Below are 15,258 nucleotides of genomic sequence, written 5' to 3' on the forward strand. Positions count from 1 at the left end.
AAGGCCAATAGTAAGCTTCTGCAGCACCAACCCTTGAACACAACTCTTAACTTAACTGAGTGCAATGACTGAATGTACAGCACAAAATAAAAACATACTCGTAATCCACGGGGGGAAGACTTCAGAGGAAACAATCCCCAGGTGATCTCTACAAAAGCAATCAACCAAAAATAAGTATAAATAAAATAAAACAAAATAACACCTACTACTGATAGTAGGACCATGTCACATGACTGGCCACTAACCAGTCATTAGCAATTAGCAAATATAATATTCATTCTGCTTTGCATATTTCACCCAGCCCAAAAGTGACATTTACACAGCATACAACAAAGTCAAGTACACTTATTAAGGCAGGATTGTATTACTGCAGCTCGTAATGGGCCAACGTGTTGGTGTCATCTGCAAGCAAAGAAGTCCAAATGTGACTTAATGGCGCTCAAAAATTTAGGCGATACATTTCCACATGGGGCTGAGAGGTCATTCATCAGGGACACATGTGTGAGTCATTGTACTTCAAAACCATGTTTTAAATCAAAGTTGGGGAATGGTACTGCGATGAGGCCCACACAGGGACTATTGTAAGATTGTTCAGGGGTATGAAGGTCATTCATCTCATGCTCCAAGTTTGTTCTCTTCTTTATAACATGGTAGTTAAAAATAAATAAAGAATGTTCTTGTGCCACTGTGATAGCTTTTGATAGGTATTCATGGCTCATTTTCAAAAATGCACTCCTGCACCAAATTTTTGGAAAATTTATGTTTAATTGATATTGGGCATTTTATTTTACATCTTAGTGTTCTGTAACATTTTTGGGGTTGTCCAAAGGATCCAAGGGAGTGGCTGCTTTTTGTCTCATTTTAGTTTTATTCATTTTAGTTTCTTTTGCAAGGACAGGAGGGACACTGGAGTGAAGAAGCAGCCAATGTTTGACTGCCATCATGGAAGGAGATGAGCAACAAGCAATGATCCAATGCATACAGGAGTTGGAGAATGAACTTGGAGACTTGAAAACAGCATCTGTGGGTACTAGGTTTGTCAGCTGTCCCGTTTTAGCTGCGACATAATGAGCAAAATTGGTTCATCCCTTATTCTACCTTAAATGTCACGTATATTGACTGTTACTTACGATATCACATACAGTTCATATTTACACTATGTCCAGCTGGTTGTGCATTGTGCTTCGGCACACCACTTATTTGATAGTTAAAAAGTTGGCAGACCTAATGGGTTCAACAGGAGCTACAGGAAGTGAGTCAGAGACTGAGATACAACCCTGTATGACAACATGCTCACTGACTCTAGATGACTGGATTGAACAGATAAGAGACCTTGTGCACACAAGAGGCCCAACAGAAGAGGAGCAAGCTCAAATTGTTTGTAATGTTTTAGAGGGTAATGCCATGGATTGAGATACAGTGGGGCAAAAAAGTATTTAGTCAGCCACCGATTGTGCCTGTTTAAACTGTTTAACGAACACTCACATTTTATATTTCTAACTAAGTTTTTTTTTTGGACAAATGTTTGGTTTTAGAAATGATTTCAAAAGAATTCATATCTATAAAAGATGAAAAGACTTGGGGAGAAAATTGCCACTTTATGTAACGCCTCAGCTCTGAGTCATAATGGAATGAATGATGTGTTGTCAAAAAACAGACGGCCACTAAAAAAGACTCATAACTGTATAACTCTGTCAAATAGGTACAAATACAGATAGCTGGTGTTTGCTTTGAAGAATTGGCACCCGTTTAGTGGTTAGAAAGTCCCCTCACATTATCGAGTTATGCAGTTTCAGTGCAGAATAAAACAAACCAGCGGAGACTGAATTTTGTTTCAGATTATGCTAAACACAGAAAACAACAAATTATCCTAAAATTTGTTAATGTAAATTATTATGTGCAGTCATAGTGAATTTGAGATTCATCAGTAATAGAAACACATTTAATTAATTTTACACAAAAACAGTTTAAACTTTATTCCAGTCATGTGATCTGTATTTCTTCTTCAGCTCCTGTGAGAAGACAAAAAACATCCAGTGGCTGTTGTTTGTCCTTTCTATAACAATTTGAAAACAGTTCCGAATATTAAAATATAATAACACTAATAATGATTTACTTATAATAAATTATAGCAGTTATAATAATAATATATATCCCCTCTGCTGTTGCCTCATTTTACATGAACTTTTCATCCTGAAAAGGAGACCTAGTCTCTTTATTTTTATACAGCTTTTGTTAGTACAGTTTTGCAGTATTATATTAGTATATACACATATATATAAATATGCAAGGCCACCTGGGTTGGCTGGTAGACTGTTTACTTAGCCTGAAGGGCGAAGGACACTGTCTCAGCTGAACTATGGACACGCACACACATACACTTACACTGATAAGCACTCACACATCCCCCCTCCCCTTCCAATGCCTTCGATGCTTGTTGCCTCCTGGGAACACGAGGCGGGTCTGGGCCCGCGCTGGAGAGTCGGCGCAGTGGCAGGATGGCTGCTGTGTTGCCTGGAATTACTCCTTATCCCCTACCCAACCCTGTTGCTGGTCAAGTGCTCTATAATGTTGTACTGTGGACATTTATGTGCTTTCTGTGTAGAGGAGTTTTTTTTTGTTTCCTGTTCTCATGCTGTCCTCCTGTAGCCCAGCATGAGTAGAGGTCTCTTTTTTTCCCTCTTGTACTTTCCCATTGTACATTTCAGTGGTTTTTGCGTAATGCAACCGTTCTCTGACTTGTATCCCCATGTGATGTCTGTGTTGTGTGTGTAAGGTCGGGGGGCGGGTTCATTCCACTGCAGGGCAACCTGCCACTGCATGTGGTGAATAAAATTTGAACTTGAACTTGAATTGTACTTCTCACATTTATCCTTTTTTTCCCCCCAACTATTATTTGGCATAAATAACATTTCACTTTATTTTGCTGTGTCATTCTGTGCCAGATGTGTCTGATGCAAAACTTAACTTCCTGTGCATGTGGATGAGGAGAAGCTTGCATGCATATCATTATAGGAAGATGGTTATGTTTCAGTTCAGTTTAAAGGTTTGGTCTCTTCATCAGAATACTCTCTTGTTACCATTTTGTCACTTCTCTCTTTTTTACAGACTTATTGTGTCCTGAGTTGTTCTTAATCTTCAGTCAGCATTTTCCGGGTTCACCACAACCACATCGTCACAAACCTCATTGTTTATCTAGCAGTGCTCTCCTGAACTAGTTTCATTCTTGCTAATCTAAATGAGACTGTCACTGCATTATTAAGTGCTGTCAGGCAGCATGCAGTCTTACTAGGTCTAACTAGATGACAGTGTTTCTTTTTAAGTTGCAATCTCTTTGCCTTTTATCCCAGTTTAGTTATGTTTAAAAATAAAATGTAGAGTAGATTTCGATAGATATCAATTTCATCAGTTTCCACACTGACACATTCATATTCCAAGCACTCATTTAAAATGGTGGCTCCTCCCTTTCTGTAACCGTTGACACGATGATTTGTAGTATCAGAGTTTCATTCATGGCTTTCTTTCTCATGCATGAGGTTAACTCAGGGTGAAGACATTCAGAATAGATTAAACCGAACTTGATCACCTTTTCTGAAACCAAAAACATACTGCAGGCCTTTAAGGTGGCTGTAATTTAAAACAAAAAATCTCATCATTAATAGCTTATTATAAGATAATCTTCAACCTTCCTTTTATCTCAAAAATGCTTAAAAGATTAGTTGTAAAACAGCTTATTGATCATCAAATGATCTTCTGATGGCCTCTGACAGTGGACTCATATCTGTGGTCGTCCTATTATATTGTATTGTGTTATATTGTATGTACACGCTTGCAAAATAGTTTTCAGTGTGGACAAATTGCTTTGTATTGTATGGTATTTTATTTATTTATGTAGCACTAAATCACAACAACAGTTGGCTGAAGGTGTGTTATATTGTAAGGTAAAGACCCTACAATAATACAGTCCATGTTTCTAAAGTAGAATCAGAATGGCGATCACTTTAAAATCTCTTTGTGCTGGTATTCATTTTTCTTTGTGTTTATACCTAAATGCTAGTGATGTGTCGGTCGCGAACAAAATGGCTCTTAGAGCCGGGTCTTTGACGTGAATGACGCGAGCCGGCTCCTTATCGCGAGCCCTGGGTTTGTTTTTTCTTTCTCTCACCCTCTCTCTCGCACTTTTGCTTCACTCCGCACGCGAGCCTTGTGCTTTGTGCTGGGAAGAGGGGGGAGGGGCGGTAGTTACACATGCTAGGTAACTACAGGAGGGAGAGAGAGAGAAACAGAGACAGGGACAACAACGTCACATTAGAAAGGTATAGTAATCATCCACAACTATTTTCAGTTGCGGATGATAAAGGATTCAGAAAGTTTATTCATGCAGGTCCATATGACAGAGAATATGCATGTTCTTTTTGTTTTCATATTTTAATTTATATTTAATTGTATTGTGGTTTGCAGTGTTTTGTGTTGTTTCACTTTAAAGATGTTTAAAAGGAAAAAGCTGAAAATTTAAATAGTTAAAAGTTGAACCGCTAATAGTTGGCTTTTGTATTATATGATTTATTTATTACATTTTATGTGGAGTGAATAAATAAAAGTATATTAATAAAAATAAAAATACAAGTCAGCCGCACAGGAGCACCACAGGGAACTGTGAGTACAGCAGGAAAATTCACAAACAATACCGCTCAGCAAATTAATAATGAAACTATTAGTTGGCAGCATTGGTTTTGAAAAACAGTGGGAGACAGTGAGTCAGGTAAAAAATTACTTTTCCAATTTCTCAGACTAAATGTCCCTCCTGCTGAAGCGGCCTTGAAAACCGCATCTCTGCCAGTTTCATGTTTGAATCTGACTAATGTCTTCTCGTCAGTCTCTCCCAGTAGACAGAAAAGCAGTCGCTTTTGTTCAGATGCTTTGAAAATAGGTCAAATTTTTATCTAATGTCATCAAGTGCAATTATAGGTTGTGTTTGGGACATGCACACTTTAGAAATATGTTGTTTTTCTTTGACACTGTTGGATGAGCAGTGTTAAGTTTATTTACAATCAAACTGTTTTCAGTGGTAAAAGAGTAAATTTCCTCTTTTATTTTTTTACTGTACGCATATAATTAAAATGCATTTACATTTATAATATTAAAGCATTAAGCACAAAGTATATAATATTAAAACAATAACAAATGAATAAATCTACACAGAACAGTCATTCAGTTCAGTTCAATTCAGTCAACTCAAGACATTTCACACTATACGGTAAAGACCCTAAAATACTGGAGACAAAACTTCAACAATCAGATGAGCCCCTATGAGCAAGCACTTGGTGACAGTGGGAAGGAAAACTCCTCTTTTAACAGGAAGAAAATTTGGATGGAACCAAGCTCAAGGAGGGGCAACCATCTGCCATGACTGGTTGGGCATGGGGGCAAGAAGAGAACAAAGGAGAGCATAGAGAGACACATTAATGACACGCAGCAGTGGTGAGTAAAGAAAACAAAGAAAAGCGTTAATGATAAGAAATGATCAGTGCATTATGGGAGGTCCCTCAGCATCCTGAGGCTATTACACCAGGACCAAGGCTCAGGGTCAGCTGATCTAATGAAATGTATGTATATAGAACTTCTTCAATCCCTTTGCAGCCAGAATGGAAGAAGAGCAGCTGAGAAAGGTCTGTTCACATCTGATGTAACAGATCAACCAGTTAATCCAAAGACACAAAAGGCACATATGAATTAGTCAGGCATCAGATATTTTGTTTTCTTTATGTTCATCCTCACTGTAAATCTGTTTCACACTTACCAATGCACCAAATTCAACTTTCGGAAACATATTAACTTATTACTTATTATTCTCCCTCACAGTGAACTTGTTAATTATTTTGTGCATATTTTCAGAGTTTTTGATCTCTGATAAAAATAATTATATGCAGAAAAGTAAAAGTTCTTTGAAACAGATATAAATATATACACATTATAAACAGTAGGAAACTCTTCAGAAGGCCAATTTGGGCAGGCAGGTTTGTGTGTGTGTGTGTGTGTGTGTGTGTGTGTGTGTGTGTGTGTGTGTCTGTCTTTGTTGGGGGGAAATGTAAAAATTACACAAACTGTTTTAGAAAATGTAAAACATATTTTTTTAAGAGTTTAAGAGTTGTATTTAGTGCGTTTAAAAACATCTGTGTGGCTTGTTCACTATGTCAGCTTTGTGTGGTTTTAAGGATTTTGTAAAAAACAAAACAAACAACTTTAAAGGAGATGTATTCTGCTCATTTCCAGCTTCATGATGTTAATTTTAATTTCAATTCAATTTTATTTGTATTGCACCAAATCAAAGGTCATTTCAAGGTGCTTTATATTGTAAGGTAATAACCCTACAATACTACAAATAACTGGGTGTTAATGCATGATTTACAATCCAAAATAATCTTTATCTTAGACCAGATCATGGTGCAGCCCCTTAGCTCATCCTGTGTTGGAAACCAGATGTTTTAGGTCCTCCCCTTTGAGTCCAATTTAATTTAAGCAGCTGCCCCTTATAAACAGAACATTTCAACAGTGGGTGGGTGGGTCAGTCTGAAGCCTGTATTTTTGGCTTCTGAAACTTTGGCCAAGTCTAACATGAACGTCAATCACTAGAACATTACATAAGGAAAAGCAGAATAGATCCACTTTAAAACTACAAGATGAAGAACAAACAAAAAAAATTGTTTGAAAGCATACGAGCTAACTACATTAGTTTAATAATCTCAGTGTATCATTATACAAGAAGGAAACTGTTACAAGACAAATGTAAATCAGAGAATAACTCTTCTGTCACACAGACTTTGACCTCTGATATTGATAGTGTTTTTGAAAAGGTATCACAATGGTCAAGTTAGTCTGTAATATTTAACACATAACCATCATTTAAGTTAGTGTCAGTGCTCAGTGCGGACCTTCTCAGTTCACAGATGAAAACAGCACCATGATGAGGTCTACTGACTAACATCTATTTGAGGTAGCTGATATAATTAATTTGTAAAAGCATCCGATTTTTCACATTTAGTGCTTTGTAACATATTCATGAAAATGATATGTGTTAATACGCACCAAAAGAGTTTTTCCCTTCTTCATTAGTAAATAACAGAGTTGCTTCTGGCTGAGATTTTACATTTAGATGGTGACTACATGCATAAGGAGACAGTCTTATCCAACCAAAGTGAAAGGAACCAATTCTCACTATTTGGTAAACAGAATTTATACTGTACTAAAAACTGTTTCCACATAGTTTGAATACAATTTGTATTTTTTTTCTTGGCTCTGAGAAGAGAGAAAAAAAAGTGCAAAAGCCAGCACCAACACAAATATTAATAAAAATCAGTGCCCTCAGAGTTTATCCACTTTACAGTGCACCAACAACATCTCCACACCCCAACAAAATTGGTGACAGAGCAGGTGTCAGTCAGTAACGTTGATGCATTTTATTTAAAAATAATAATAAGGCAAATTAGGCTAAGGTATGTTTGAGTAAACCTCCACAAATTGTGGATTTTTCATTTCCCATGTAGTGCATTGCTGTTAAACCTTGCCTCCAATTTTGCTGGTAAACATACATCAGTGAGTTAATGAGAGGTGATGGAATAAAGGCCTAAAAGTGAAACAACAAACAGATCTAACACTGGAATTAAGACCTGAGCGATATAATATGGACCAGGTTCAACATAGCCTGAATTTCTTTATGTTAGCTTGTTTAACGAAATCTAAAACCCCAGTCAGAGATGAAAATTTTTATTTTAAGTTATTAACGGCAACATTTGAAACATTTAAGAAGAAATTATTTTTCTGATTCAGTGTCCTGAGTAATAACCCACAAAAAGAAGAAGCTGTACTTCCTGTAGGGAAAATGATTTTGTGTTTAACTTAGCTCCCTTTGATAAAACATATTCTACTAACTCAGTCTCACTTCATTGGACCTCTCTGGTCACAAAAAACAACTTAAAAAAACCTTCATTTGACAGAGTCTGGTGTAGCTTTGACTGCTGGCCAGGAAATCCCAGTTAATATTAACACCAGCCTCATTACAGAAAGAGATGAACTGAGAGGTAATCTGTAATGGACGACTGTTTTAAACGAATGTAAACTGAATAATATGAGGTAGAAGGAGGGAAAAAAGAAGAAAAGAATATTCATTAAATTACTGATTCCAATCAAGTCTTTGTCATCAGCTGTGAACAAAGTGCATTCTTCTTAAGGTCAATGATGGATAAATGCTGATCGGTGAACTTTATAACACTAGTTTGCATTAATGACAAACAACAAACTATTTTGATCATATTAAGTCTAAACTGCTCCATAGAAGAAGATGCTTTGGAAACAGAAGCTGATACAAAAACACTTCTATGTAAACTGAAGGAACTCCATTAGCTCCAGAGTTAATTAGAAGCATATTATTAACTCCTTCAGTACAAAACCTCTCCTGAATTTGTTGATATGAAATCCTACAAAATGAATAATTGTTGATTACTAAATAAGAAATGACCAATTAATTGGTCCTCACTTTTCTCTTTTCCATGTGTCTTCAGTCTAAACCTGACAACATGGGATGCAACTGATCAGGGTGGACTGAAGTCATTAAAAAACAAAAAACCTTGGACAAAAAAGTGCAATTTGTGTTTGTACAGCTCTGAGGAATTGTGACAATATTTTAAAAACAGTAAGCAGCCTCACTACAGTCAGAGTTGACCTCAGGAGTGATCTGTAATAAGGCTACTACTTTACATAAATACAAATTATATTAATTATTTACAACACGTTAAAATTATGTGATGGCCTGTATTTGTATAAATGGCCTGTATTTGTATAGCGCTTTACTAGTCCCTAAGGACCCCAAAGCGCTTTACACATCCAGTCATCCACCCATTCACACACTGGTGAAGCTACATTGTAGCCACAGCCACCCTGGGGCGCACTGACAGAGGTGAGGCTGCCGGACACTGGTGCCACCGGGCCCTCTGACCACCACTAGTAGGCAACGGGTGAAGTGTCTTGCCCAAGGACACAACGACCGAGACTGTCCAAGCCGGGGCCGATTACAAGGCGAACTCCAAACTCTTGAGCCACGATCACCCATAATCGTCGTAATGCAGGGAAAGTGCAAAAATCACCACTACAAACAAACCCAGAGCTAAATAGAGACTGATCCTCTCACGGCTCTCTGGTTTCAGTGTTTCTGTCTTCTTCTTTTCAACAGCAGCTGCAAAGATATTGGACAAGTATGAGTGACAGGATCATTAAATGCAAACTTCTGTGGGCAAGAAAGTGTAAGTAATGAAGGTGAAGTGTTTAGTAGCTTAAAATTTTTGGTTTGGAGAAGCTGATGCAGAGCAAGCACTGGAGTTACACAACTCCAAGTGAATTTTAGCTTTACTCTATTTCCTCGTTTTGTGAAAACAATTTTCCAAAACCACCAACTGGTCGCTTTGTTCATTACATCTTGTTACCAGGCTGGACCCTCATTTAGCTTCAGAGCTGCCTTGTTCTGATGGACGAGTCTGGGTTGTCCGGAGAACTGTGCTTGTCTGACTGCATTGACCCAAGAGTCAAGTTTGGTGGAGGGGAGCTTATGGTGTGAGGTTGTTTTTTCAAGATTGCGCTCGGCCCCTTAGTTGCAGTGAACGGGACTTTTAATGCTTCAGACAGACATTTTGGAAAATTTAACGGTCTCAAGTTTGCGGGAATAGTTTGGGGATGGCCCCTTCCTGTTCCAATATGACTGCACACCAGTAAACAGAACAAGGTCCATAAACACATGGATGAGGAAGTTACTGATCTTACGGCCACTGATCTTAAGTGGGCGGGGCGAGCGAAATTACACTTTTACTAAAAAGCCATTTAACCACACAAGGCACGAGTTATCCCTCTCTATCATCAAAGCTTTCATTACTAATGTGTTAAACAAGTTATTAAAAGTTTCTCACATCACACACACTCAACTTTATAAAGATAAATGAAAGTGCTTGTGTACTTGCGAATGCTACCTCTGTTTCCACAGTAAGCACAGACTGAAACTGATCTCAGAGCAGTGAAAGTGGAGCCAGCAGTAGCTTGGCTAGTGCAGTAATCTCCAATTGGCTCTGTCCTTGATAAAGTTTGCACCTTACTTGAATTGACATAATTGTAACTGTAATGTGACTACTAAACGTGCTACACTAATATATTTATGAAAAATAATATCCCAGTATCACGCTACTTTGTGTTTTAGCCAACACTGGATGACTTGATAATACAAGATGGTGACAATTGTAAATTGTCACCAAACTGAACTAAAAAAATGTTGTTTTCTTTGTTGTTGTTTTTTGTCATTTATTTATTTATTTTTTACAGTGATATAGATAGAAAAATGTCCCTGACTGAAAAGACACACACTGATTTAGTATCCCTTAATTATCCAAGACTAAATATTTGTTTACTATTTAGTTATTGTCCAGGATACCAACAGTGATGTCATCTTACCTGTAACAATGAGGTCACAGGTTTTGAAACTAACTTCTTCGTTAAGGACAACGATGCAGTGATACGTCCCCGTGTCGTTGAGCCTGAGATCAGTTAAGAGACATTCAAGCCATCCTTTCCTGGCGAGCTGTGGATCACACTGCAGTCGTCCTCTGTAGTTCTCATCTGGATACACCTCAGTGCCAGTTTTGCTGTTATAGAAGAAAACCCGTGTCTTCTTTTCCACATTTATTATCTCTATTTGTAGGAAGTCAGGAGGCCTGTTGGTGTCGAAACGGAGCAGCCAGGTCAACGTGATGTTACTGTTACCTTCTGCATGATAGACCTCCTGTTCTGCACTCATAGTGAATTTAGTCTGACCTGCAAGAGGAAACAGACACAGAGTAAGTGAGGAACTATAAAAAAAATGCAGAAAGAACTCAAAAAATGAGTAAAGAAACAAATAATGAACAACTTAAGGCAAATTGGTTATTTAAACTTAGAAAGTTTTTTGTTTTTTTTGTCTAATCTTCAGTCTGTGTGAAAGACATGACATCCCTGATAGGGAAATCTCTGACACGCTCATATGAATGTGACCCCCACCCACCTACTCATTGAACACAATGCTATTAGGTTAAGATTAGCATAGAAATTAAGCCTAAATGGAGAAAAGTCACAACTTCTTGCTTCAGACAAACAAATCTTTAGTTTTCTGTGTTCAAAAATATGCAATGGTCTTTTGTCAGTGTTCATCTTTACAAGGTGAGTGGGAGGCCCAGTCCAACACAAATTCAGTTCCAAAAGAAGAAAAATTGGAAATGCAAAAAGCTTAACATAATCTTTCTTTATTTCTCTCTCTCTCTCTCTCTCTCTCTCTCTCTCTCTATATATATATATATATATATATATATATATATATATATATATATATATATATATATATATATATGTGTGTGTGTGTGTGTGTGTGTGTGTGTGTGTGTGTGAAGCTACAATGGAACCACCAGAAGATGCTTCATGGAGAAGGGAAAAGCAGGATGGTAGTTAGCAGCTTACAGAAAAACCCAGTATCAAAAAATACAAATGAAGAGCTGAAAGTCAGAATTGCTCTACTTTCGCTACTCAAGCTGTAATAATTTATTTTAAACATGAAGAATGGTGCAAGAATAAATCCTCTGTAATAAATAAATGAAAGAATATAAGAATTCTTCTAATTATTCTTAGAAGTATAAAAATATTTCTGTTGACATAAAATACAAAATGCACAGTTGTGATATCACATCTCATATTTTCTGTAGAAGCAAACCTTTCAAATTCTGTGTAATTACTGTATTAAATGCCGTTCTTTTAATATATATATTAGAAACAGAAACATTAGCAGCTACTCACCGACTACAGCACAGAAGAGAGTCGCTGTTATTGCTGAGAGGAAGAGAGCTGTGCAGCCTGGCATTCTTCATTGAGCCCTAAAGTGTGAAACCGCAGAACGAGAACATTTAACTACATCATTATTTACAACATTTATTAACTGAGACAATTAATTCATATCACAGCTCCAGTAGATAATCAAGCATTATATTATGTACTGCAGCTCAGATTATCAGCTGTTATCTGATAAATCTGATAAATTAATCATGACAGGTGTATCCTTTGGAGAAACACGATAAATTAAATCCAGTTTCTTTATTCTTTTTTTTAATAGTAACTGCAAATGCAAATAAATGCACAGCGGAGTGAAGTCTAATGTGGATTTAAGACGTTGTGTATTTATGCAGCAGCCCGACTCAAAACTAAATACAGTGAACAAGCATGCCTGACATGTTTATGATCTTAAGAGGAGGGCGCTGTTTTTATAATATTTCATTTAAAGCACACAAATGTCAGGAAAATCAGGAGTCTTCATAACACTGTATGATGCCGGAGGTTTTTGTACAAATGTAGCCTACTCACTGCCGTGTCTTTCTTTCCAGTTTCGGACGCAGAAGCAGCGCATTCTCAACTTAAAAAAAAGCCCAAAAAACGTTGTTTTCTCCGGATATCTTTGGTAGAATCCACATTCCTGCTCATCCAGAGCTCAGACTTTACGTTAAGTTGCACATGGCTCCAAACACGGAAGGAACCCCCCCCCTCAAAAAAAAAAAAAAAAACCGGACGCGGGTTACTGATGAGAATAGAATGCCACTTCCTCGTTTCTCTATTGTTAGCTCAGCTGAACAGCAGTGCCCACGCTTTTACGAGTAAAGCAAACGTACGTTTAAGGAAACAACGAGGAGACATTTCATCGTTGTTTCCTTAAAAATGTTTATATTTGTGACAATATGTGAAAAATGTCCAACACACAAAATCAAACACGATCTTCACAGCTTTATAAACTTTATCTATTTAAACTGTATTAACTGAACAATCTGGAACAGAATTTTTCAAATATTTATTTAAATACGTTTAAGGTGCTACATTTACAGCATCCCTACATCAGCTCACCGTTATGCACTGCTACAGATTAACGGACCAACACATTATTTAAATCACCTTGTTCTCCTCATCCATTTCGCACACTTTCGGTTAAATACCCGGAACAGATGAGCGAACATATTGGAGCTGCAGACAGAGCAGCCCGATAATTTAGAGCAGCGGAGAGAAAAGCGAAATAACAGAAATAAAAGTCAGTTGTTCTAAATTGCTGCAGTAAGATCAGAATTACGTGGAGATCAATTGCTTTCTTTATGCGTTTTTCAAATACGTGGGCTGTATTATTATTATTGTTGTTAATAATAATAATAATAATAATAATAATAATAATAATAATAATAATAATAATAATTGTGTGTGGGTCGCAGGGGGAGGGGTAGCTACTGTTACCTGATTCAGAGCCTGGATTACCAGTGGGCGGAATGCATAAATAATCACGAACCACGGAATATCCCACCACCAGGGCACCTCTACTTTAGGCCTTCAGATTCGTAGTAAAAACATAACTCATTAATAGACTTGAAACGGGAAATCAAATACGTCATCTGTGGTTAACCCTATACTGCACAAACACACCAGTAGCACGAACAGCCTCAATCAACCAAAAATAAATATGAATAAATACAATAAATACAATAAAATAGCGGCTACTGTTAAGCATATAATGTGAATGGCCACAACCAGTGTTAAAATAAAATATTCATTCTGCCTCACAGATTTCACCCGGCCTAAAAGTCACATTTACACAGCATACAGCAGAGTCAAGTACACTTTGTAGCAAAGGCAGGACTGTGGATTTACTGCATAGTGGTAATATTAAACAGCTCAGGGGTAGTTCATAACAGGCCAAAGCGTTGGTGTCATGTGTGTGCTAGTTAAATACTCCAAATGTGACTTACTGGCACTCAAAAGTTTAGGTGCTACGTTTCCCCACTTTGGGCACTGATGTTCAAAGTGTAGAAAAATATTACGCCTCAGGAGTGAGAACGTGCTGGTCTGAGAGGTCATTCATCAGGGACATGTGTGTGAGTCATCATGGTTCAAAATGTTTTTAATCCAAGTTGGGGAATGGCACAGGGATGAGGCCCACACAGGGACACTTGTAAGAATTTTCAGGGATATGAAGCTCATTAATCTGGTGCTGTTCTGGTTGTGTTCTTTATTATAACGTGGTAGTTAAAAATAAATTAAAAAATGTGTAGGCCTAATAGCTTTTGATAGGTATTGGCTTACAGCTCATTTTAAAAAATGCAACGTTGCACCAAGTTCATAAATCACACTTTTATTTCAAAAACGAAAGCCAGGGATAGTATTTAATTCACTTTGAGACCTTTGTATATGTTTGAATTTGGCAGTGGGTGTTGTGAAGCCCACCTTTTGCAACAGCACACTTAGCCTTTCATTTCACTGTGTCAATTCCACTGGAAACGTTGGTGCTTCTCTTTGTCAGAATAACTGTTCAGGCCAACAAGCAGAACAAGTCAAACAAGTTTCTCCTTGTGTGAGAGAGGAGACAGTTTCACTAATAAAATGGGTCATGCTGAGAAAGGATGTTGTTGAAGGAGTCCGTGTGGGATTAAAGGTTTCAGAGGAAGAAAAGAAAAACTCACACAACCTAAGTAACTTTAAGTGTTTTTTTTAAATGTGTGTGTTCACATGATGCTGGTTTATGTTGCTGATTTTCATTTTTGTGTTGGTTTGTAGTTTTGTAGTCAGCCATCAGTGAGGTGTGAGCTGACAGGAGCTGTGTTTGTCACTGTGAGGAAGGGCGAGTCTGCTCTAACTGCTGCAACAGAAGAGTTTTAATAGAAATGCTGTTCTACTCTGAGTCTGAGTCACAGTTTAACTTGAACTGTTGATCAATGAAGTGTCTCTGGTTACAGTCGAGGGCCACCATCAGCCTGCAGGCTGCACTTAGAGAGCTTTAACTGTTAGAAATGTACAAAGAAAAAATAAATGTTGGTTTTAAATTTAGTTTTAAAATGGGTACGACCAATTTATTAAAAGTGCATAACTCAGCATTTTTTTAAATTCTTTTTTTATTAACATTTATTTATTGGTTTTAACCGGTTTTACATGGTGCACCGTGAAAATAGAAAAAATAAAAACAAAGTAATAGTAATAATAATAATAATATTAAGATAGTCCACACGTTTTTTGATTTTTCCAACAGATAGCAATACAGCGCTTGGCTTCCAAAAATCCAATCGTTAACAGAGCTCTATTGTTTGCAACAGGTACAAAATTATCCAGGTATATATTTAAAATACATATTTTAGGATGAAGTGTCACAGGCTGGGTCTCTGACCCAGCGCTCTGAGT

At 37.2% G+C, this 15,258-nt stretch overlaps 1 protein-coding gene across 1 annotated transcript; it reads right to left on the minus strand.

The window, feature by feature from the left end:
• Positions 1-6,275: 6,275 nt before the first annotated feature.
• LOC143417034 (uncharacterized) lies at positions 6,276-12,558 on the minus strand. Its single transcript, XM_076882671.1, has 4 exons — positions 12,418-12,558; positions 11,857-11,933; positions 10,489-10,848; positions 6,276-9,229 (listed from the first exon to the last, which is right to left on the minus strand). Exons 2-4 carry the CDS (start codon positions 11,918-11,920, stop codon positions 9,099-9,101), a joined length of 555 nt encoding a protein of 184 aa, XP_076738786.1. The 5' UTR covers positions 11,921-11,933; positions 12,418-12,558; the 3' UTR covers positions 6,276-9,098.
• Positions 12,559-15,258: the final 2,700 nt, after the last annotated feature.

Source organism: Maylandia zebra, linkage group LG3, assembly GCF_041146795.1.
Source record: "Maylandia zebra isolate NMK-2024a linkage group LG3, Mzebra_GT3a, whole genome shotgun sequence".
Lineage (NCBI taxonomy): Eukaryota > Metazoa > Chordata > Actinopteri > Cichliformes > Cichlidae > Maylandia > Maylandia zebra.